The following is a 22,966-nucleotide window of genomic DNA, read 5'->3' as shown; positions in this document are numbered from 1 at the left end:
GTAAAGCGGATATAAATAACAAAATAATTTGTTTATATTTATCAAAAAATTCGCAATCTGAAAATCTTTCTTGTAATAAATAATCATACTTTTCTATAAATATTATGTTGACTGGACCCATTCAATCTCCCCGATTTCTATAACGGAACTTTTGCGTTCATTTAAGCGCGGAGTTTCAATCTCGTCTAAAGCCATTATTCTTTTTTTCCTCTATTTTCATCATTTTTCTCCGGCAGTGGAAATACTCTTGTACAGCCAAATTTTTTTTCTATTTCTCACCGGCTTTTCACCGCGCAAAAATCTTCGCTAATGGAAATAGCAAGGTAGAAATCTTACCGGGTAAATTGCTAGATACTTAATCAATTTCGCTATCTCTTGCTTGTAATGCGATTTCTCGCCAGGTGGAATCTGACAGATCGTGATGCCTCTCGAATCCAAATCGCATCATGATTGCACGATGAAATGGACTCAAACTCGAAATAACTTGGTGATATCCGGCGAAATTGGACGATATCGCATCTATTGCTTCCCAAATGATGACGGGAGAAGGAGGGCAAGGAAATCTTAAGCAGATCCAATGATCTGTTCTAGATCTATAACCGGGTCTCTTGGGTCCAATCCGTCAGGCAAATCTCTCTGACTAGATTGATGAGATTAACCAAACCAGTTTGGTTGAGTTTGACCTGACTCGGTAATACTCGCCTAATAAGCGCACGTGTTTGCTTTCCAATTAAAGTATACGAAACAGAGAGATCGTATATCACTCGCGATAATGACGAAGAAATCTACATTAACGGTTCTTTTCCTCTCTGCATTTCCCGATATCAATTTACGATTAAACTGCATGATATGTGTGTGTATACATATATATATATATATATATATATATATATATATATATATATAATCGCATACTTTTTAAAAATATTTTCATCTATACAATTCGTATATTACCTAATTACAAAATTACAATTCTAAGTTAATTGATCTTAATATTAAATATTATTAAAATATATATGTGTGCGTTAATAAAAATTTCTCAATTTTATAATATTGCTAATATTATTAAAGATTAAAGAGTGTTATCAAACAGCGCTTGCACATAAATGATGTTTAAACGTATTATCATAATACACAGTACACAGTATCTTGCATTTCTTTCTTCATTAAATAAACATTAATAGATATCGTTCATTAATCCCATCAAATATTTTGTTTTTAGGATTCAATCAATATTATTTTACCCAGGAATATATTAAAAAACACGATTATTATATTAATAATAACCTGAGATTCCGTTATGAGTTTCGCATTGAGCACAATCGTTTGGGCTGAGCGACCCATTAAAAAAGCTATCCCTAATTAGTCGAATAACTGCTACTTAATTTGATTTGGCTCGGGGAGCCAGAGACTTTTTCGAGCGTGTCTAACGAGAACCTCTCGCATCCGTCCGGAATCGTTCGCTTTCCGGAAACGTGCTGTCTTTTTCAACGAGAGAACGTCCTTCTCCTCCTCCTCGTATCTTGTAAATTGTATCCGTCAACATTTAAAATTTCGTCGCCTGCCATGTTTCTTTTCAATTTCTTAGTCATACTCTACAGTTTTTTAAACTCTATTATGAGATAATAAAGACAACATCGATAAGCTTCGATTATATGTTTCGTTTGTCAAACTTTCAAGCTTGTCAAGTTTTTCATCATTAGCTTTGACAAGCTCGATAAGCACAAGCCTGCAATTAAAAATTACTTTGTACGCAGATATTTATCGCAATCACAATTTGATGAATGAAATCCAAGCTCACTTTTGTTTGCAATTATTTACAATGCATATTATCAAGATTGTAATGCTGCAATATTGCCGCAATGTTCTATTCTGTATGGATGATGACGATTGCAGCTTATTATTAGCTAATCTTTAAGTATTATTCATTGCACAAGTTCAACACACATGATTACCCAGAAATCTTATTTTGCAATCCAATCAATGAGCTTGGATAATTGAGTTCGATTTTCCTATGAACAATACAATATCACTGTTAGCATAATTTATGTTTCAACTCCGAGCAAAACAAAGATGCATTAACAATAAATATGTAATATAAATATATTATTTTGTAATAAAATAAAAAAAATGATTGTTATCTTGCTATAACAAGAAGCGTCTTTGTACTAACACTCTAATAATGATGGTTATATAGCAATTGATCTTTTCCCAAAACTACTTAACGAAACCTTTTCGTTATAAATACATTTTGATATTTATATAACGAGGTATACCCTCTCAACTCGCATGATTAACATAAAAATTTAAGACAGATAAACAGTACATATTAATAATGATATTAATCTAAAAATTGCCTTGGAAAATTACTTGAGCCATTGTTATAATTTGAAAAGTGACAAAAGTAAATTCTCTAAACAAAGACAAACTCTATACAAGATATTCCCATATTGTGGTATATTCAGAAAAGTGAAAAAATCATTTATGGAGCACTATATACTTTCACGCATTTATAGAATTTAGACAAAAAATATTTCGCATATATTCGCTGTGAGGCTGTGTGATTAATTTTTCACTTTCTGTGCATTTATATATTGCATTGTGAGCACTTTACATTTTTGTTGCGTCTCGACTTTGCAATGGCGCAAATGCGCTGCTGAAGAGACCAAGCCGGCTGAGTTCGCTGACCGACCGGCGCGACGGATAGCAGAGAGAACGCGCGCTACGAGAAAGCCCTGCGAAAGAGTAGACCGTGACCGTGACCGTGACCATGACCGTGGCCGAGTTGTTGCAATCGTAATAGACATCGCCACCAGCAGCGGCCGCGGCGACGCTACCAAAAAAATATATAAACTCACATTATACATATATAAGAATTTATATATATCTTTTCGGGTTGCTATCACCATCACCATGCAATATAATGACACTTCTTTTTTATACGTATAATATACATACAAAAGTATATTTATATAAATGTGTACTTATATACTTTTATATACTCGAATTATGATTCTCCAGGAAAACGAACTCGAATCACAAAAGATGTACATATATACCTAATACGCATATTTATACAGATAGATACTTATAGGAATGTGTAACTTAAATGCAAAATAAAATATTTGCATATACTTTACATTAAAAACTGTACTTCCATATTTTTTATATTTATATTTAAATTTTTCGGTAATGCTATTATAGCAGTCCATCAAATTACAGAGTGTAATGAATGGTTTGAGTTTCTCTCTGTTTCTATTTCTTGCTTTTGTAAAATAAAGAAAAGTAAAATTTTGTTTCCATTTATTTTTTTTTTATTTTTAGATCGCTTTTAGAAATACTCATTTATGTTCATACTGTGAAAATGAATGCCAAATGTATAAATCTAATTTTAACATAATACAAGATATCTGTGCATTATCATGGTTTGATATTAGCAATCTCAATTCGTTTCAAATCTCGAGAAATATTTATAGCACAGTAACGATTGACATAATATTAAAACGTCACATTTGTTTATAAAAATCTACATCAATTTTGAACAATTAGTATCCTTTGTATTATTAGCTTTACTGTTATTGGATTTTGAAAATATATTTCAATTATGATATTTATAAGAGTTTCATTAAAATTTATATCTAAAGGTAAGAAAAATGTACCTAAAATAATTAAGCGTAATATCGGATAAAGAGAGGTGAAGAAAATATTGACATAGGTTGTATATTTGCTATACACAAACGGATTCGCCGCATACAATATATATATATATTGTGTCACATAATACAAATGAATACGCGTGATGTACAAAGTACGATGAAGTACACTCAAATTCTAAGCTTGAATAATCCCAATGCTAGAAGACTCTCTTTCTTTCTACTTTTCTCCCATCATTTACAAAATACAAATGAATGTACAAATAAGAGCGATAAAGGAAAACTAAGGATCCTCTTATATTTGATGATAAAAAAAAAGATATTATTGGAGCTAAAAGAGTACAATCGAAACAACTATGTTGTTTGTGTAATGGAAAAATATGTTTTGGATGAAAAATACAAAATGTGATTCTATTTCATTTGCACAAATACGTATCAATATATACTTTGTGTAACTTTCCAATGAGGTAACTATTCTCAATCTATTTATTTCTCTCATGAAGCTCGTAGTAAAGGTACAAAATGTCTATACTAATATATATTCTTCTCTTTGTCATCGCTCATTATCGTACAAATACGTGGTATTCCTACACGATTGATCAGTATGATTATCGAAAAGACACCACAGACTAATACAATATGGTTATATAAATATACAAATTTTTTACACATTGATTAATTGTTGGTGGTGTGCGCGTTTCTAGGATAATTAAGATTTTGAATGATTCTAGTTACTTGCGGGATAAATGCATTCACTATTCTCCATAAAAGACATGGTTTTTGGAACTTTCAATTTGCACACACATATGCATTATTTATGTTAATATTATTCCCGATAATAATCCTCGTGAATATTTTTCTGCAAGAAGAATATAAACAGATGCCATATTTATATGTTTGTAAAACATTCTAGATTTTTACTACTGATAAGTGCGCATTTATATCCATAAGATACTTGCTTGAGCTATAACTAAATCAATATATCCTCGTCCATTACATGGCAATATATAGAAATAATTACATTATAAAATAAAGATATATAAGTGTAGTATCATCTTATCGGACAACGATCCAAAATTGACTGAGACTACTTATGGCACTATCTATTGAAAGGTTTCTTTTTTACATCTTTGACCAGAAAAATCAATCAATTTCATATATTTATAAATAAATAACAAAAATATTAATGTTTAATACAAATTATATAAAGCCATTAAAAGTCATCAATATAGAGAAATTTTTCTACATCTCTTTTATTATTATTATAAATAATAATATTGCCAGAATTATAAGGAAAAATTATCATCTATTTTGCAAGATGATAGAATTTAATATATTTGTGAGATCAGTAACTCATTATAATATATTATGCAATTGAATATAATCTAATTTGCTATGCAACATTCAAAATTTATTATGAACATAATATGATTTTTTAGGAATATTTTAATTTATATAGAAGAATAGAAATACTGTAGCTATGCTATTTTTGTAACTTTCCTTCCACCAATTTTTTCGTTAATAGATATTTAACATATAATTTTGTATAACATTATATAGAATATCAAATATGTGATGAATGTATAATAATCAAGCAAACTCTGATCGCTGTCCGAAAATCATGTTGTACAAATATTATCTAAATATTTTGGAGCATTTTCTTTTCTCTTAATTAATATTATACATATATAGTGGATCAAATGTTGGCTTTAACATTCACTATAAATTTCACTCATGCATCTAATACTCATCATTCCTGGAAACACTGGTTTGTCACGTCGTGCGTCGCTTAAGTCATTTCTACTGGTATCTGCTTGTACTAGTGACTAAAGATTATGTATGTATACTTTGCAATTCTTGAGTACTACTTTATGATCAAATATTCAAACAATTACAAAGAAAACTTTTAATAAATATTGTTTATATTCTTTCTCTCTTCTGTTACTTAAAATATATTATTAATTTTTATGACAACGCCGAGACCACAACTAAAGAATATTATAAATCATTCATCCAAGTCTGTGTTTTGGCATTTCACGTTCTTAATTATTATTTGCAAAGTGTGATAAGGCTAGCAATTGTAAATTATCATCTTCCTGACTTCCTTGTATCCAAACAAGATAAAAGATGGTTTATTCCTTCCAATCTTTCTTGATTTCGAACGCCCATTCCCATTTGAGATGTTCGTGCTTGTCATCGTCTGTGAAGAGAGAACTGACGCTATAAGATCCTCGCGCTACGACGCCGGATGGCGCATCCTCAGGTGGAGTAGTATAAGATTGAAGCTCTGTTTTAGGGGGATATGAGCCTACCATATGTGTCATCTTGTCAACTGAAACAAAAAAAAATTGCAGATATAAAATTTGTTCGATCATGCTATATATAGAGATTATTGTATGCTTCATTTACCTGTAACTCCTAATTTGCATTTGAAGCATTAACAAAAAATCAATTTTATAGTAATTAAAAATATGATATCAGTCAATATTGGATTAAACACAAAATGATAAAAAGTAAAAACATACCAGGCACACCAAGACGATACGTCTTCTGAACATATTTCAATCCATGCACAATCTCACGCTGTACAATAAAATCAATTCTGATTCTGTAGCTCACGCCTTCCTTGATGACAAATGTCTGTTTTTTCAATTGTGCTAAATCACCAGTTAAGTCTAACTCCATATCCGGTCGATCAGCGACACACAGCGCCAATTTCTTTACTATTACCTTTCTAGGATCATTGGGATCTAAAAAAGCATGCATAATAATTTAGAAATGTTGTTACTGTTGTGTATTAATATAATAAAATAGTTATCTTTTTCTATGCATTTTTTAAATGCAATTGCTACATATAATTATTATTTTTATTAATAGATAAATAAAGATAAATAAAAAAATATATATTTTAGTATTTTATACACGACTATAATTATAAAGTTCTAAAGGATTATTTGCATAAAATTTACAAAAATTATGAGATCAAATCTTTATGGAATAGACACTTTATATATACTAATAATAGCAAAAAATGCAAGATGAATAATTGATATAAATAATTTCAATAAGAATGTCAAGAGTAAATGTTAAACACATTTATTATACATTTCTTACATGTCTAAAAAGAAAAGAAACTCACCCACTACGATACCACCAGCCTTTGCTTCTCCCAGAAGCGTCTCCTTATATTTCCGCAAACTCTCATCCTCTTTGTCCGCCTCCAGGATCTGTTCGATACTCTTCTCCGGCGGAGGTTTATAATCGGACTCCAACTCCTCATCCAACACATCTACATGATCACCCGTAGGGTCAGACATCGCTATGTTCAAACCAGGAAAAATATATGTATATATATATAAACAAACTTATATACATATATATAGAGAGAAGGAAAAAAACGCGATACAAAGTTTTCTCGCTGACGGAAAATCCGAGAATTTGGCAGGCGGCGCCAAATTTCACGATGAATAGCGTATACGTACGTGTATATTGGCGAAATATTTTTAGAACGTTCCAAGAGATCGATCAGGCAGCCGCGCGTAATGACAGAAATTAATGAGAGATCCTTTAATCGGTCGTGCTCTTACTTGCACCTTTCACATACACACACATGCACACACTTGAGTGAATTACGTATATGTAAAGTGCTAAATTGATCGATTTAGAGATCCGTCCATGAATATGAACAACGTAAATCTGTTTATTTTAATTACACATCTGTTTTGCATTTTTCTCATTTATAAAATTATATACGTTTGAATCCCCGGGATGAGAGAAAGCAGATAAGCATATAAGGTATGGAAAATGCGATTAGAAGGATTAGAGCTCGTTGCTTACTAGGGGGTAATGTGTGCTTCTGCTTGTTTTTTTTTTTTACGTAAAATCGGAGTATATTCATTCCAAGCTCGAAAGGTGTAACAAAGTGCGGTAAGAACATGTCTATATCGTGAGATGTGCCAAAGTTGTTTTCTTTTTTTTTTTTCAGTTGCACTTTCGACTGCCCTACTTGCTTTCCATTCAATAGCCGATGAAACTTGAAAAATATCAATTTTCGATATCATAGATACTTGGGAGAGAAGCCAATCGTGGCATTTCGTTTATTAGCGAACGGACTCATTTTCGCGCATCTATCAATCGTAATTAACTAAACTCGACGAAATTTCGCCGGCTTCAATGTTATCTGCTTAATTATACGAACTCACATAAAAAGCACGATGGATTAAGAGTTCGAAAGTCGGAGTTACATCGCTGGAGAAAAGGAGAGAGAAAGCGGTCGAATAGGTAACTCCGATTTCGCTGGAGAAGACGCGGCGAAGACTCGATCGAGAGTTTAAGATATTCGCACTCTCTCAAACACTCACCGTTTCGTTCTCGGGATGTCTCGACAGGCGGCTTGTGTGACGATACGACCGACCCTCACGTCCGCGAAAACACGCACCAAATTATCGGCAGATCGCTAATCTCGTTTGTCTCTACTGGTCTCCACCCCTCCGCTTCGTGCTTCGCCGAGCGGAAGGCACGGACAACATGGCGGCTGCTTCAAAAGGGCGGGTACTTCCTGCGACTGTGTGAAGCTTGCCCCGAATGGAGGTTATGCGAGTTTCAAGTTTACATATGACGTTAAACACGCGTTTAGTTGTCTCTAATACAGTGATCGCCGTAATTTGTTACGTACAAAGAGTTGAGATCTTTATGTGGAGATGACTCTAGGATTTCTCCGAAAATATACATATGAATTCTCATATACATATTTGCTTTTTATCGACGTATTTTTTTTTTTACACTTGCATTATTTTAATAATAAAAAGAAACTGGTAACATCAATTACATTCATAATCATTCAACGTCAAACCTTTTTTAATCTTACTCTTATTGGATTTTTTATTTTATTCTAATTTTGATAAAATAAACTGAATTATTTCTTTTTTTATTACATTTTGTATAAATATAAAAAGTTGATTTTTTAAATTGCTATACTCTTTTTTTGTAAAATTATGACAATTATATTATAAGTTCAATATATTTAACACGAGATATTAATGAAAAAGTTTATGCCTAATTTATATCTAACTTTTTTTAATCTATATTATATTATACTAGAACTTATCTCGTTTATCTTCAAGATTACAAAATATCTGTTGTATGTCTTTTGAAGTGAGTTTAAGCTTTTTGTAATATATTTTGACAATATTCCAAAAGTACATCTATTCCTGTTTTATTTCTAAAATTTGGCTGGCAATTATGCAATTTTTGATGCAATAACTCAGGATAAATTTTTGCAACCCGCTTTAAAGCATCTAAAAACAGAGTAAAAAAACTGTATTAAAAATTAAAAAGTATATTGAGATTTATATTAAATTAAAAATTAAATAAATATATTAAAAAAAAGAAGTATAAATGTAGATAAAGAGAAATACAATAACAAAAATATATTACCTAGCATTATCTCTTGGAAACGAGACTCTGGATCGTCTAAATGAATAATCATTGTCGTATACAGAGTATCGATATGACTTCTGCTACCGATCGTATCATAATCTTCAGATGCAGTGCTCCATATGTCAACAAGTGCTTCCACAGCGGCATAGCGAATGTCATCGCAACCATCGTCGAGTCTTTTCAATATTACTGGATATATACGGTGGATATGTTCGTCGTTTAGACAAGATAGTCCCTGACCAACTGTTATTAATAAACAAATGGCGCGCATGGAATATAATCTAGTTTTCTTTGCTTTATCATCCACCAGACTGACCAAAATGGGCACGACTTTGTCGAAAATAGACGAAAACTCGTCTACTGTAATACAAATTCTGGATTTTTCATTTGCAAGTGAATCGTCGACTTTCTCGCCAGAATTAATTATCTTGTTCTCCAGGATGGCACAGAGACAGCAAACCGCGGATGTACGAATAGCTTCAGCCGCTCTGCCAGCACTCCAGATGAGTCCAGGCACAACCAATTCCTCGATAATCGTGTTCACGAATTTATGCGGATCTTCGATATGTTGATGTAAAGTCTGATTGTTAAGAAAGTACTCCGAAAGCAGAATAAAGTGTCGCAGCTTCAACTCTGGATCGGCCTCCTTGCTCATGGTTTTCTTGAGAATAGATAATGCGAGGTCCATACTATATGCTACGGCAAGTCCAGCGCGATTTAGACAAGCGTAAAAAATTTGCGACTCCGCACTGTAAATTGACCACGAGGTACACTCGTCGTGAATCGATGTTAACAATGGTTTTACGTGTTTGCGAAAAAGATCCTCGTTATCCTTTAGTGAATTTATGTCGATAAGCACTTCCAAGAGTCTGTCCGCTTCCTCGCGAATGAAAGATTCTACGCTCATTGCATACACGGTGAATATTACGGTGAATAATTCTTGAGTAATCGTCACGCAGTCCTGCACATTCAATATATTATATATAAGAATAAAGTATAGGAAAAATGAAGCTTTATTTGAAACAAATCAACTAATAAAGAAATAAAGAAGTAATTATATCCGAATACCTGTTTACAAACTGCGAGAAGGGAATCGCAGCAAGATAGTATTTGACATTGGTATTTGCTCTTTCTGCTTTGGCAAACATATGGTTGCTGCAAGAAATTCGAAATTCTGTCCAGCTCTAACGAGAGAGCTCTCCGTTCGCTGCCGCTGATAATCGCTGCGAAGACACGCAGGTGTCCAGCTGTTAAACATTCTTCCAGAGTGGGAAGCACCAAATGGCAATAAATCTTAGGTTCTACAAAGTAGCCCAAATATCGCGCAGCGGTTTCCACACATCCCACAACTCTTTTATCTTCGTCATTGCAAGCACTGTAATAAGTAACTTGCTGTAATTATAATCTTTTTCATTATAACAGCCAATCCAATTTTTTGGAATAACAATAAAACATAATACAATACAAATAAAATGAAATTTTGGAATAACAAAAAATTTTTCTCGAAATTTTGCAATTTCTAATTTTTAATAGGAAATATTTTGTTTACCGATACATAGGTGGCAAGAGCTTTTCAATATATTGCGTAACTTCCTCTTCGACGTTTAATATCAATACGCAAAGTAATTGCGCAGAGCGTACACGTATATCTGGCAACCAATCTCCAAGTTCGACACTAATGCCATTAATTAGCTTACATAAATTCTGCTGTGCAATCACACGGCATCCTAAATTTGGTCTAGAAACTACAGATTATGATCTTAAAGAGCTTGTTTTCTAATCCATCATCTATCTATAAACTATCTACGTTTTCACGACTCCTCTTAAATTACTTACTTTCCGGAGGATAATGTTCTGGATCTTCTGTAAGAAAATCCATCTTATCTTTCAACTTTTTGTCATTTTCGTTCTCTTCCATGTACAATTTTCCAGCAGCATCCCACAAGTTTGCTGCTTTCACACGAACCTCCTCGAGTTCATCATGCAATCCTGTCAAAATCAATGGAAGAAGCTTGTGCCACCAACCATATCTGTCAGGTAGATGTGTCAACCAGTAGCCAGACACCTCAATTACAGCTATATAGATTCATAATAGGATTATACAAACTTACACAAAAAAAATTTGAATAAAAATATTTGAATAAAAATATTGAATGAAAGAAAAAAGAAATCATACCTTCCCTGACAATTCCGCTTTGATCAAAGAGTCTCTGCGCCAAAGGAGTTGCCACTTCTTCCATCGATTTGCTATTCCCATATTGGATAACATCACCTATCGCTTTAACAGCGGCGAGCCGAACTCTGTAATGTTGGTGCGTAAAATTATTCAAGATAGGTTTTATCAGATGCTCCGACTGCGAATAGAAATGCCTCGGTAGAGTCTTCGCGTAATCCGATATGCACTTGCAGCTTTCCTTCTTTACATTCGGATAATTATCCATAACGGTGCGCGCCAATATTCCTGTCACATCCTGAATATATGGCACTAGCAAATCCTTATATTTCGTGATTATTATACGCAAAAGAGACACGCATTTCAAGCGTACTTCCTCCGATGGCTCAATCTGTTCCTGTGCCCCTAATCGTCTAGACATTATTGGTATAACGTAGATTATGTGCTTGTCATTAGGCGGCAGAGCTTCGAGAAAAATTTTCAGTATTCCTACAGTCAGATCCCGACATGTCTCAGTATTGTCATTCAAGATTCTGACTAGAAATCTATTCACACTTTCCCACATTTTGATCAGATCGTCGAGTCTGCTCGACATCTCCTCCCGAGATATATTTTTCATTATTTCTTCTAATGCTTGTCTGCGACGATTTTTTTCGTCGGCTTGTAACGAAACAGTAATCTTGCTTAATTCAAGTTCCATGTTTTATTCGGAATGGATCTTTTCCTGGAATTAAAATACTAGGATGACACAAAAGCACAGAAATTCGTACGAAATTACAAATAGTACAGACAAGTACAGAAAATGATTTATATCAGATCTAAATACTGTGTTTCCATGACAACACTCCTGTCCGGACTGATGATATATAATCCTTTTTGATCGCATAATTACCGCCATTATAAATTCATTTTGTAAATATTAATATATATATTTAAAAAATTTTATTTATAAAAAAATTTTTATATCTTGAAATATATTTATTATGTCTTGATCTAAAATACAGTGACTTTATGTATAATCATACAGTATTAAAACTAACACTAGATCACTGGTAAGCATAGCATACACATTTATATATGCAATTTTACAGGATCCTAAAATGTGTTACAGTACCTAATACTGCAACGACTATATCTCTGCGACTATACTCATAGTTGGGTCTTTTTAATATAATTTATGTTATAGATTATAGATTATGAAGAGAAAAAATAACTACAAAAAAATATAGCTAAAATATTCAGCCAATTATCACTAATAAACACAAAGGACTAGTTTATACGTTCACTGTCATTTCAAGTTGGGAAAATATAAAAATAGTGTAGAAAATTAAAAGATGGATATGTATTCTGGACATGGTCCCCGGCATCGACATTTATGTGACTTTCAACTGTCATTTATTCATAATTAAAATGTAACTTTTGATGCGCGATTGCTTTTAATTTCTAATCCTCTAAAGTTACATTTTTAAATAGATAGGACATCGATTCTTTGTTATGTATACGTCGGATCGCCTCTGCTAAGAGAACACTAATGTCAACAGTCTTGATTTTTGGGCATTGCATCTTCTGCACGTCGTGAGGAACCGTATTAGTTACAACTACCTGAAAAAATTTAATGGACCATACTTTTCCATCTTATATCTCAATTTTCCATATGTTAAAAATGCCTCTAATTTTAATATCGTTACCTCATCGATCGGAGACTCTTCAATAAGCCTAGGTGCGTCTGAGCTGAGCAAACCATGTGTAGCTAAGACATATATTTTATAAGCTCCTCTCTCCTTAAGCACTTCGGCAGCTGCTACATACGATTGTACATCATCTATCATGTCATCCTAAAAATCATTTTTTAAATATAAATCATAAACGATCTTATATATAATATAAAAGATTGTATACCCACCACCATAATAGCAATACGTCCTCCGACATCTCCGACAACACTTATAGGCGGCTTTTCTTTCGCTGGATGTAAAGGTACTCCTACGCCAACATCCATGGTGCGAGCGGCTAACGCTAGTGCTGGTGGCGAATAACGACCATCATTCATGTCGGATTCAGCTTCTCTTTGTTCTCCGTGAATTACTGCGATTCCCAGACGCAATCTCTCTGCATAACTAGTCGCTTTCTTTGCACTACCTGGATTTCTTGCAACGATCACAGAATTATGATAATCAGGAATCTGACAAAAAAAAATAATATATATCTCAATAAATAATATATATTTCTAAATAAAAGAACATGATATAAAACGTTTGTAATATATTATTTTCAAAACTATGAAAAAACAAAAATGTTATGTCTGTAGGTCTATAACTTCGATTCATAAATATTTGTTCTAATGTAAAGATATAAGTATTACTTTAAATAAAATTGCTACTCCAATTCAAAATATATTTTCAAATATACTTAATAAAATAATAAATTAGGATTTATACAATAATGTGTCATAATGAAAAAAGTTTTTTACATACGGATTCTTGAATATACTGCAACAGGAATGGGCTAGCTCTCAGATTATCGACAGGAACATCAAAAAATCCTTGAATTTCCTTTTGATGGAGGTCCATAGTGATAATGTGAGTTAGGCCGCTTGTGCACAGCATTTTTGCTAAAAGCTTGGATACTATGCAGCCACGCTTACGCATTTTGCACTGCTTGGAATAAGGTAGATATGGAATTACTCCAACAATATTTTTGGCTGATGATGTTTTACAGGCATAGGCCATGATAAGAAGCTCCATTATGTTATTGTTTACATCCTTTGTTCCAGTTTGAATCAAAAACAAATCTTTGCCTCGTACGGAATCTCCTATCTCCACCATTGTCTCACGATTCGATTTGTGATACACAGCACATCCACCAGGTTTCACACCTAAACGACTTCAAGTATACAAAGCATTTTAATTTACAAATATATATATTCTTCAAATATATCTTCCACTATCTTTCTTTACAAAATAGATTTAAATTTATTAAACATTTAATTTTTTAATCATTAATCATAATCATTAATAAACTACAATCTAATCTAAGATACCAATAGTAAACTTATCTAAGATCTACATCTTATAACCATGTTGATATAATGGTAGAGTACATGTATATTGATATAATAATAGAGTACTTTTAAATAACAACCAAATAAATAATTTTTTAGCAATGTAAAGTGTTATATTAAAAAAAAAACTATAAAATAAAAACAATATAATTACTATAATAATTATATACAGCAATATAAACTTGTAATCTATTGTATCTATTTTAAATCAATTAATTTTTTATATATTTTACATCAGTTAATTTTTAAAATATTTGAAAATTATTAGATCTCTTCTTTTTAATTGCACATTCCACATTTTTATGCAAAGTTTTTTTCTTTTCTCTTTTTCAATTTTAATATATAAATCTAATGTAACATTTTGTTAAGATATTAAAAATAAACTGATTCTATTAGTACAATTAGTCTTGCTTAGCATAATCACAATAATACATAAAAATAATATCAACTTTTGACGATTAAATTATGCTATTTACTTTAATATCACATACTTTGCAATCAGATTGGCAAGCTCTGGGTGAGAATTCCCTGCAATGATGACTATGTCTGATGAAATTGGTTTCTCCATTATTTTAATAATTGTTCACTAATTGCGTAATAATATAAAAGGCTTCAGATCAGGCCTCCAGCAAATAGTGAGATTTCTCTGTAAAGAAATTAATTTTATCTTCTTAGTTTGAACACTAAGTTCAAATTCATATTTAAAATAAAACAAAGATTACATGGCTTTACAGAATAAAATTTAAATATAATGTAAAATTTAATCTAAATTTAAAAGAAGTATATATTTAATACAAATTATAAAAAAAAGAAGATTGATACGTTTGTACGAATGGATCTGTAAAAAAGACGCAAAATGAAATCGTGACATGCGTATATACAAATATGGTTGAATTTCGTTATCTAAACAAACAATCGATCAACTCCGTCTTTTCGCGCATATATACTTGCGACGAAATAAATTCCACTATGCCAATACTATGTATATATAAATTCGATTATAATATTTTACATTATCTACCTTTGTTAGTCTAGCCACGACTCAATCGCAAGAGATAATTACCACTATTTACAAAGCTGACCGAAAAAACGGACGACTTCTCTTTCAATTATCTTATCCTTGATAACTGTCACTATTGATAGCTTGGTGCTGTAACATAAACTCCTGTTTATTACATTTGATCACATCTGATCTGATATAGTTTATGTATCTGAAGTTAGATATTTTTGAATTAAACACATCTAGATATATTCGTGCATCATGACTATCGGTTATTTGTTCTAATTGGTCAATAGAATGCAACTATACTGCAAGAAGTAAATTTTGGAACGCAATCCCCAAAAATATTTGAAACTAGAAACTGAATCAGGCTATGCATTTACGTCTAGATATTCTAAAGTCGATGGTTTAGCAAAAGAAAGTTTGCAAAGGTTTCGTCGGCAGTCATCGTGTCATTCTGTCATCGGCGATTACGAGCCACTATCAGCAATTTGAGCCAAGTAGGGTATTTCTGCTAAAGAAAAAATTATTATAATATATAGGCAACAAAATATTGATGATATATAATAAAAATATCTTTTTACATAAAGTAAAAATGTACTATATAACGATAAAAATTTATATATTACTATAAACATAGATCATATGATATATGTCAATTCGATATCATATGATAATGTTAATAACATATATCTAAGTAACAATATATATATATGCAGAAAAAGAATTTAAAAATTGCAAAATATATTTTTGAATATCTAAATTTCACAATCATACAATTTTAGACTTGTATTAAATTCTGGAAACAATATTAATTGTCAAAGATATTCTTGGAAATATTTGTTCTTTAATAAAAGTTTACTTAGTATTCCACTAAGTTGGTATATAATTAACATTTTTACTTATATCCCAAAACAAATGAAGAGAATATGCATACGACACGGTCTGACACTTCTGAAAGGCGGTTCGAGATACAATGTAAGTTAGAGTCGGAAATTGCTGCTCTGGAAGCTTTGAAGGAGGCGGAAGAACGCAGCCGACGATTGACGAGTGGAGTAGTGGGAATACTCTCTTCCTTGGAAGAACGTTTGGCTACATTACGTCGTACCATACTTCCTGTTTATAATGAGACTGCAAATCTCCAAGCTCAGCAGCACAGTAAGTATTGTGTATTTGTTTCATTATTCTCTTTTTAAGTATAGAGTATCTTGAAATTATTGCACCAACTATCTGCTACAAATTTCTTGATTCTAATATTACAGATATAGAAAAAACCTTAAGCATACTAGATCATGCTATTGGATACTATGGTGTATGTCAAGAGGTGGAAGCTGTAGTACGCGCAGAGCCAAGTGGGCCCAGTGGGTTAGACGGTTTTCTCGAGGCTATGAATCGTCTATATAACGCTCAACGATATTTCCAGAAAAATAATCCCAGCTCTGTCGAATTACAAAACGTTACAGACCTCTTCTCCAATGGCCTAAAATCGCTTTATGCTGAATTTCACGATATCCTTTCTCGTCAAAGTAGACCAATTCTTCCCATTATACTTTTGGATTTGATTGGTTCTGACGAGGACACCAGTGGCGAGGATGCACCACAGTCTCTCTGTCAATTACCTGAAAGCGTTATGAGCGATTTATTTAAGATTGCCAAATGGCTTGAGGAAAGAGGCCATTGCAGACATACAAAGATATATGCTTCTGTACGTTCCGGCATTGTCTTGAAATCCTTACAATTGCTCAAAGAGCATCAAAGGAGTGCCAGTGGCGGTAGCACCCATGCCGGAAGTCCTATGCCTGTAAATAGCATATACATACACGTAAAAATACATATAATTCTTAAAAAAAAATACTTATTTTAATATAATTTCGCAGAGAGCGAAATTCGCTAATCGGCATTCTTTGGACGGTCAGGAGAACGCGGGGCGCAGAGCGTCGCGACGACTGCAACATGCTTTGGACAAGGCCAACAGAATGTTGTTGAAAGCATCGCAAACGACGAGGCTGAATTTGGCTCTGAACTCCGTATCCAGGAAACCGACGCAACTTTCACCATACTCAATGGAGGATGCGGCGCCCGACGAACAGGAAATGGAGAATTATCTCTTGTTAGCAGCCGGTTTGCACAAACTCATACAGGCCGAGCGCACGCTGGTCGCAAGGATCTTATCGCCCCCCTTGCAGGCTCAAGTGCTCGAAGCTACCGTTCGCGATGCGATGGACTTAGTGGCTCACGAAGGAGATAGCATAGCTACGCGCGCCAAACGGTGCATCACGAGACGTGATTTCTCCGCCGTTCTTGTAGTCTTCCCGATCTTAAAGCATCTTGGCGAATTAAAGCCTGATCTCGAGAGAACGGTCGAGGGTTGCGATTACGCGCTCCGCTCAAAATTCGCGTCCGTACTTGACACACTACACACAACCGTACGTTTTATACCGCTCTTTTTTCTGAGACATACATAACAAAATATAATGAAATAAACTATTAATTTTATAGGGTGCTAAAGCTTTGGAAGAGTTTGCGGAGAGCGTGAGAAATGAATCCGGCGCGGGTTTACCAAAAGACGGTACTGTGGCAGAAGGAACCAGTAATGTCTTAATATTTTTAGAACAATTGGCCGAATACGCGGACATGGCTGGTGCTGTTCTGCGACGCAATCTTTTCATCGATCAGACTACGTTGCACTCGAAAGATCCGGAAAATGTACATAGAATAGTTCTCGGTGTATATATCAGTAAGTTCATATGATCTTCTCGACGTGTCATTATTTATTCTACATAAAATTTAATTTGAAGCATAAAAGAAAAGTATTGTTAGTTAATTTTGATGAAAACTTGTTTCATCCTTTTACAGAAAAGGTACTCGCTCAGTTGAATTTAGCGCTAGTAAATAAAAGTGACGCATCCTACTCAGATCTTGCTTTACGAGCTTTATTCCGGCTGAATAATCACAATTATGTGGTTAATGCTCTCTGTCGAAGTTCCCTCATGGAACTACTGCTACTGGCTGAGCCAAGTGCAGAACAAACGTATCACGATCTACTTTTCAAAGATAAGAACAATTACGTCACTACGACATTCGCCAAAGCGCGATCGTATCTCGCAGACGAGCCAGGTTCGTGCTTTCTCATTAAAAAAAAAATTTTGACGAGACAAGTTATAAAAATAAGATTATAGATATTTCTTTTAGACATTACATATAGAAAGAAATAGAAAACATACAAATATGTTGAGCTCATTCACATAATGTCGTATATTATTAGTATTATCTACTTTCTGAAACAATGATCGAAGTGTTTAACAATTAGCGGATCTCTAAACTTAATCACATTAATTCTTGTGTATGCGTTTTTCCTTTGCATCAGATCTTGCCGCCAAAACGTTGAAGGAAAAATTCTTGGGTTTCACGAGAGAACTTGAGGAAGTAGCTAAGTGTCAGCGTTCTTACTCAGTACCCGACAGATGTTTACGCGAGGAGTTAAGGAAGGAATTGCAAGAAGCGATCGTTCCATTATATACTGCGTTCCATAACAAATATCGTGGCACGTCGTTCTCGAAAAATCCAGCAAAGTATATAAAATACACGCCTGATCAGATATCTGCGCTGATCAATACGTTTTTTGACAGCGCCGCATAATAACAGTATACCAATGTATTGTACCGAAGATTATATTTCTCGAAAAAAGAGATTAAAATATTTAATAAACACCCATTTTTAATATAAAGCATATTTCGTTACAGTAGTTTTCTGATTTTTTTCCATGGGCCAAATCTTTTTTTTCATTTCTCTTTCTTAAACAGATTGCACAGAGATTAATAAATGAATCTGCAATTGAGAGTAGTTAGGTCTTGGTTCAACTCCCCTCTTCCCCCCGCGCCGTCTTTTTTATATATATTTATAATATATATATAAAAAACAAGTAACGTTCGATTTAGATTCGATCAGCGCGATTTTAATATAATATATATATATATATATATATGACTCATATTATCACACATTTATACGTATATACGTTATGTATAAAATCGTATACTATGCATGATAATAAGAGTAGGAATATATTTGAAGTTCAGCATTTATATACAATTGTTATACGCTATAGCATATTCTTTCTCTCTTGTTACATATACACTCACACTTTTTGCATTCTTTCTCTCCTCCACATTGATAACATTCTCTCACACATGCAGGAACATTCACATAATTCTCTGCTTCAATAGTTATATTTTGTTTTTGAGATGATAACAGCAATACCACAGACTTTTATATATTCTATATATAAATTATATATGTTATAATTTATATATATTATAGAAATCTGTAGGCAATATTCTTTTTAATTCCAACTCGATAACACAACAGTTCCTATGAAAAGAAATGCATATCGCGCGTAACTAATCACAGATCATGTCGTGTAAGAGATATTTGCGAACGAAGCAGAGAAATCTGTAAACTCGATAATATTTTTATACTTATATCACATACATCTAAAGAACTCTTGTACAATAGTTAGCTATCTCTTAAATTATGGTATGTAACGTTTACAGTAATTGTAATGTTTATGTAATTATTAACCAATTTAGTGGAAGAAGGAAGCCATGTTATGCGGCCGCTGCGCTATTGATTCCGCTTCGAAAATGTATAGTTATTTTTTTTTTTTAACTCGTGTATCTATTATTTAATCATCGTTTTTGAATCATCATGAACTCACATAAAACCAAAAATATTGTTAACTATTATACAAATGAACAGAATTTAAATATCGGACATGTACATCTAACATTGAATGACATTTGATTACACATCCAATGTCTGCAATTAGATTTTATATACAAATTCTTAAATAAATCTGGGATTTTAGAAAAACAAACTCTCTCTGTGGATGTGAGACTTTCAACAACTAACTCTCTTTGCAAAAGCAACTTTGTCAAAGCTTTGAAGCTTTTAACATATTATTAGTGAATATTTGAATAAAAAGAAAAATATGTATGGTTGCTCTAAGTACTTGGAGAAATGTGTGTAGAATTACTGTTATTCACATTTATAATGAACATCTAGATGAATATCGTCCAAACAGATTTGCCATGTACTCTATGCATATCTCTAAAAAATATTTTCTCTTTCTCTCCAAATTTATGTCTTGACGCATATTGCAATTCTTTATGATAAGAAAAAATTTTTTCCCTTTTTTTTTTAAACTTGTGAATTATATATGTCCTACCTAAAATGTACAATGGCAAATAGCATAAAATGGTTTTCCTCTTTGATTAAACTGATCAGTATACAGTCAATGTTTGGACGCTTACACAATTATATGGTAATATTTGCTTTTTCTTTTACCATTCATACTTACTTATTAATTATAATATTCATAATATACTCTAGTATACTGTACAGCAGTTAATTCAATTATTATTTTGGCTTCTTTTACACTCTTTTCGCTTAGAACATCCAGTCGATTTGCATTTAAAGCCCTATTATCAGACTGAAAGCTTTGTTCGTGCGAGAGTACAAAAACTCCTCGATTAATTTCTTATAGGATGTTGGAGGCCACATAAGAATGAATTTATATATTCCGAATTTATGATTTCCTGTGTGAAACCCTCTTGTCTTGCTCGCTGGAAATTTTGTACCGAACTAATATTTGTGCGTTTATGCTGGCAGATGTTTGCAGCCTGTTGACGCTGGCCTAGGCTGGTACAACTGGGGTTCCAAATGTCGGTAACATGTCCGATTGATTCGATTCGCGTTTGGTACACTGGAGATGAGACACTTTAACATATTCCAGTACCAACGTGCAAAGAGGGATACATTTAATATTATAGAAGGAAACATCTGCGCTTTGGCTTCACTTGCAGAACAGGGCACAATACAGCACGTATCGCTTCATCAAACACAGTCTTCAAACCTTTCTGCGTCAAAGCAGAGCATTCCAAGTACTTGACAGCACCAATCTCTTTTGCCATAGCCAAACCCTGTAGACATAAAAAACACATATATTGAAATATCAATGTTATGAACATTTATAAATTATTATACATTGATTAAAACTTTCTTATTATTCATATATAATTAATTTTTCATAATTATTACATTTAAAACATAATTTACTTTGCTGTGTAAGTAAAAATATAAAAGAGATAGATGTTTCTTTATTATTATTACTAATAAAAATATAGAATTCTAATCTAAATGTACATTTTTTGATTGCTGTATTAAGTCTTCATATCATTGTATAATTTCTAAAGAGGGACAAACCTGAGGATATGTGATGGGAGCTAATTTCTTATCTTTCAGACGCTCAATGGTCTCTTTATCTTCGCGCAGATCCAGTTTAGTGCCAACCAAAATAATTGGAGTGGCGGGACAATGGTGACGCACTTCAGGATACCATTTGGCGCGTACGTTTTCGAAGCTCGCCGGATTCACCAATGAAAAGCAAATCAGAAAAACATCAGTCTGTGGATACGACAATGGCCGCAGTCTGTCATAATCCTCCTGCCCCGCTGTATCCCATAAACCGAGATTAATCGGTTTGCCATCGACCATTACATTTGCAGAATAATTGTCAAACACTGTTGGAATGTATTCTCCAGGAAATGCATTGGTGGTGTAGCTTATGAGCAAGCATGTTTTACCAACAGCACTAGAGAAGAGAGAATACAAATTAACAATATAATAATTCAGTCCAGTATTCTTCTGATTGGATTATAAATCGGATTGGTTTTTTACAGTAAAAAAAAGAAAAAAAAAAAAGAAAAAACATACATAAATGTACTCATTGGATGAATCATTGCGCGAGAGATATAAAATGCGTACCTCGCGAAATCGGGATATTGGAATTATTACAAACATTTTGGTTCACATTCTTGTTACAAAAGGCCAATGTTTCCGATTGGGAAAGCTAAGAATCGAGGCCACGATTTTACGCATTACATTGAACAAATCGGAAAAAAAAAAATATGACGTTCTTGCGAAAACACGCGTGTACACGTCAACGTCGTTTCACGGTCCCGCACGGGCGTGGTGAGCTCGCGTGCGAGATACTTGGATGTCTCGCACTTTGAAAATATATAGAGGAGATATCGCGAGTTTTGGAGCGCTTTGGCGTTCCGGAGGTAACCCGATTCGTTTGACGATCGTCCCAGCGGGCACGAGCGGTGGTGGCGGCGGCGGATCCTTTCGTAGGGTTCTCCGCGCTCTGACCGAGCTCGAATTTCGGTGAAACGACATTTTTCATGACGACTCTATATATTACGTACCCGTCGCCGACGACCACGCATTTGATAGCTTGCATCCTGGATATCTGGAGCCGTCCGTAATGCACACGGGAGCACGTATAATCGCGCAACGATACACCGATGTAGCCAGCCGATTTCAACGAGAGGGAAAGAGAAGCCCGAGTGACAAGAGGGGAGGAGAGAGGGAGGGAGAGAGGGACGATATAGGCGGGAGAGGAAGAGACAAACGGCGCGATACGTACAACGCGACACAGGAAAAGGGCAGCGGTAACAGAGACGGAGGAGGAGGAAGAGGAGAAAGAGGAGCTCGGTCGAGGGGACGAAGGTGCGGTAAAGAGAAGAGGGTGAAGGAAGGAAGCGAGAGCGAGACGCCTCGCGTAACGGATGCAATTG

The 22,966-nt window shown here is 33.7% G+C and overlaps 5 protein-coding genes across 10 annotated transcripts; 1 reads left to right on the top strand and 4 right to left on the bottom strand.

Moving 5' to 3' along the window:
- Positions 1-3,704: 3,704 nt before the first annotated feature.
- LOC126854838 (rho GDP-dissociation inhibitor 2) lies at positions 3,705-8,177 on the bottom strand. Its single transcript, XM_050601936.1, has 4 exons — positions 8,015-8,177; positions 6,793-6,972; positions 6,179-6,403; positions 3,705-5,985 (listed from the first exon to the last, which is right to left on the bottom strand). Exons 2-4 carry the CDS (start codon positions 6,968-6,970, stop codon positions 5,786-5,788), a joined length of 603 nt encoding a protein of 200 aa, XP_050457893.1. The 5' UTR covers positions 6,971-6,972; positions 8,015-8,177; the 3' UTR covers positions 3,705-5,785.
- A 293-nt stretch (positions 8,178-8,470) lies between these two features.
- LOC126854836 (dynein axonemal assembly factor 5) lies at positions 8,471-12,141 on the bottom strand. 2 transcript variants are annotated; one of them, XM_050601931.1, is made up of 7 exons: positions 12,057-12,141; positions 11,269-11,989; positions 10,929-11,168; positions 10,642-10,837; positions 10,161-10,467; positions 9,090-10,053; positions 8,471-8,950 (listed from the first exon to the last, which is right to left on the bottom strand). In XM_050601931.1, exons 2-7 carry the CDS (start codon positions 11,963-11,965, stop codon positions 8,814-8,816), a joined length of 2,541 nt encoding a protein of 846 aa, XP_050457888.1. In that variant the 5' UTR covers positions 11,966-11,989; positions 12,057-12,141; the 3' UTR covers positions 8,471-8,813. The 2 variants fall into 2 exon arrangements, with proteins under 2 accessions (XP_050457888.1, XP_050457887.1); XM_050601930.1 differs by having other exon boundaries at positions 12,063-12,125.
- Positions 12,142-12,222: 81 nt separating this feature from the next.
- LOC126854837 (phosphoribosyl pyrophosphate synthase-associated protein 2) lies at positions 12,223-15,521 on the bottom strand. Of its 3 annotated transcripts, none has more exons than XM_050601933.1 (6): positions 15,390-15,521; positions 14,818-14,972; positions 13,740-14,148; positions 13,169-13,447; positions 12,954-13,100; positions 12,223-12,867 (listed from the first exon to the last, which is right to left on the bottom strand). In XM_050601933.1, the coding sequence occupies exons 2-6, from the start codon at positions 14,892-14,894 to the stop codon at positions 12,709-12,711; spliced, it is 1,071 nt and encodes a 356-aa protein (XP_050457890.1). In that variant the 5' UTR covers positions 14,895-14,972; positions 15,390-15,521; the 3' UTR covers positions 12,223-12,708. The 3 variants fall into 3 exon arrangements, with proteins under 3 accessions (XP_050457890.1, XP_050457889.1, XP_050457891.1); XM_050601932.1 differs by having other exon boundaries at positions 15,348-15,511; XM_050601934.1 differs by lacking the exon at positions 15,390-15,521 and adding an exon at positions 15,149-15,242.
- Positions 15,522-15,729: 208 nt separating this feature from the next.
- On the top strand, positions 15,730-19,058 carry LOC126854738 (exocyst complex component 7). Of its 3 annotated transcripts, none has more exons than XM_050601743.1 (7): positions 15,730-15,826; positions 16,251-16,484; positions 16,589-17,127; positions 17,204-17,752; positions 17,826-18,063; positions 18,183-18,443; positions 18,694-19,058. In XM_050601743.1, the coding sequence occupies exons 2-7, from the start codon at positions 16,256-16,258 to the stop codon at positions 18,963-18,965; spliced, it is 2,088 nt and encodes a 695-aa protein (XP_050457700.1). In that variant the 5' UTR covers positions 15,730-15,826; positions 16,251-16,255; the 3' UTR covers positions 18,966-19,058. The 3 variants fall into 3 exon arrangements, with proteins under 3 accessions (XP_050457700.1, XP_050457701.1, XP_050457699.1); XM_050601744.1 differs by having other exon boundaries at positions 15,747-15,831; positions 17,243-17,752; XM_050601742.1 differs by having other exon boundaries at positions 15,747-15,831.
- LOC126854740 (ras-related protein Rac1) lies at positions 19,026-22,965 on the bottom strand. Its single transcript, XM_050601747.1, has 3 exons — positions 22,595-22,965; positions 21,591-21,978; positions 19,026-21,307 (listed from the first exon to the last, which is right to left on the bottom strand). Exons 1-3 carry the CDS (start codon positions 22,627-22,629, stop codon positions 21,152-21,154), a joined length of 579 nt encoding a protein of 192 aa, XP_050457704.1. The 5' UTR covers positions 22,630-22,965; the 3' UTR covers positions 19,026-21,151.
- Position 22,966: the final 1 nt, after the last annotated feature.

Source organism: Cataglyphis hispanica, chromosome 14 (assembly GCF_021464435.1).
Source record: "Cataglyphis hispanica isolate Lineage 1 chromosome 14, ULB_Chis1_1.0, whole genome shotgun sequence".
Lineage (NCBI taxonomy): Eukaryota > Metazoa > Arthropoda > Insecta > Hymenoptera > Formicidae > Cataglyphis > Cataglyphis hispanica.
Note: the sequence above shows the minus strand (reverse complement) of the source record. Positions and strands in the feature narration are given on the sequence as shown.

Coding starts and splice junctions, on each gene's coding strand:
- LOC126854838 (XM_050601936.1), bottom strand. CDS start 6,970: ATGTCTGACCCTACGGGTGATCATGTAGATGTGTTGGATGAGGAGTTG. Junction 6,404..6,792: donor GGCTGGTGGTATCGTAGTGG/GTGAGTTTCTTT, acceptor ATGCTTTTTTAG/ATCCCAATGATCCTAGAAAG. Junction 5,986..6,178: donor GTATCGTCTTGGTGTGCCTG/GTATGTTTTTAC, acceptor TTTTTGTTTCAG/TTGACAAGATGACACATATG.
- LOC126854836 (XM_050601931.1), bottom strand. CDS start 11,965: ATGGAACTTGAATTAAGCAAGATTACTGTTTCGTTACAAGCCGACGAA. Junction 10,054..10,160: donor TTCTCGCAGTTTGTAAACAG/GTATTCGGATAT, acceptor TTGAATGTGCAG/GACTGCGTGACGATTACTCA. Junction 8,951..9,089: donor TTTCCAAGAGATAATGCTAG/GTAATATATTTT, acceptor CTCTGTTTTTAG/ATGCTTTAAAGCGGGTTGCA.
- LOC126854837 (XM_050601933.1), bottom strand. CDS start 14,894: ATGGAGAAACCAATTTCATCAGACATAGTCATCATTGCAGGGAATTCT. Junction 14,149..14,817: donor CTTGCCAATCTGATTGCAAA/GTATGTGATATT, acceptor GTATACTTGAAG/TCGTTTAGGTGTGAAACCTG. Junction 13,448..13,739: donor TGCAGTATATTCAAGAATCC/GTATGTAAAAAA, acceptor TTTTTTTGTCAG/ATTCCTGATTATCATAATTC.
- LOC126854738 (XM_050601743.1), top strand. CDS start 16,256: ATGCATACGACACGGTCTGACACTTCTGAAAGGCGGTTCGAGATACAA. Junction 16,485..16,588: donor TCTCCAAGCTCAGCAGCACA/GTAAGTATTGTG, acceptor CTAATATTACAG/ATATAGAAAAAACCTTAAGC. Junction 18,064..18,182: donor AGTTCTCGGTGTATATATCA/GTAAGTTCATAT, acceptor ATCCTTTTACAG/AAAAGGTACTCGCTCAGTTG.
- LOC126854740 (XM_050601747.1), bottom strand. CDS start 22,629: ATGCAAGCTATCAAATGCGTGGTCGTCGGCGACGG. Junction 21,979..22,594: donor TGCGTGGTCGTCGGCGACGG/GTACGTAATATA, acceptor TCTCTTCTCTAG/TGCTGTTGGTAAAACATGCT. Junction 21,308..21,590: donor CTCCCATCACATATCCTCAG/GTTTGTCCCTCT, acceptor TTATGTCTACAG/GGTTTGGCTATGGCAAAAGA.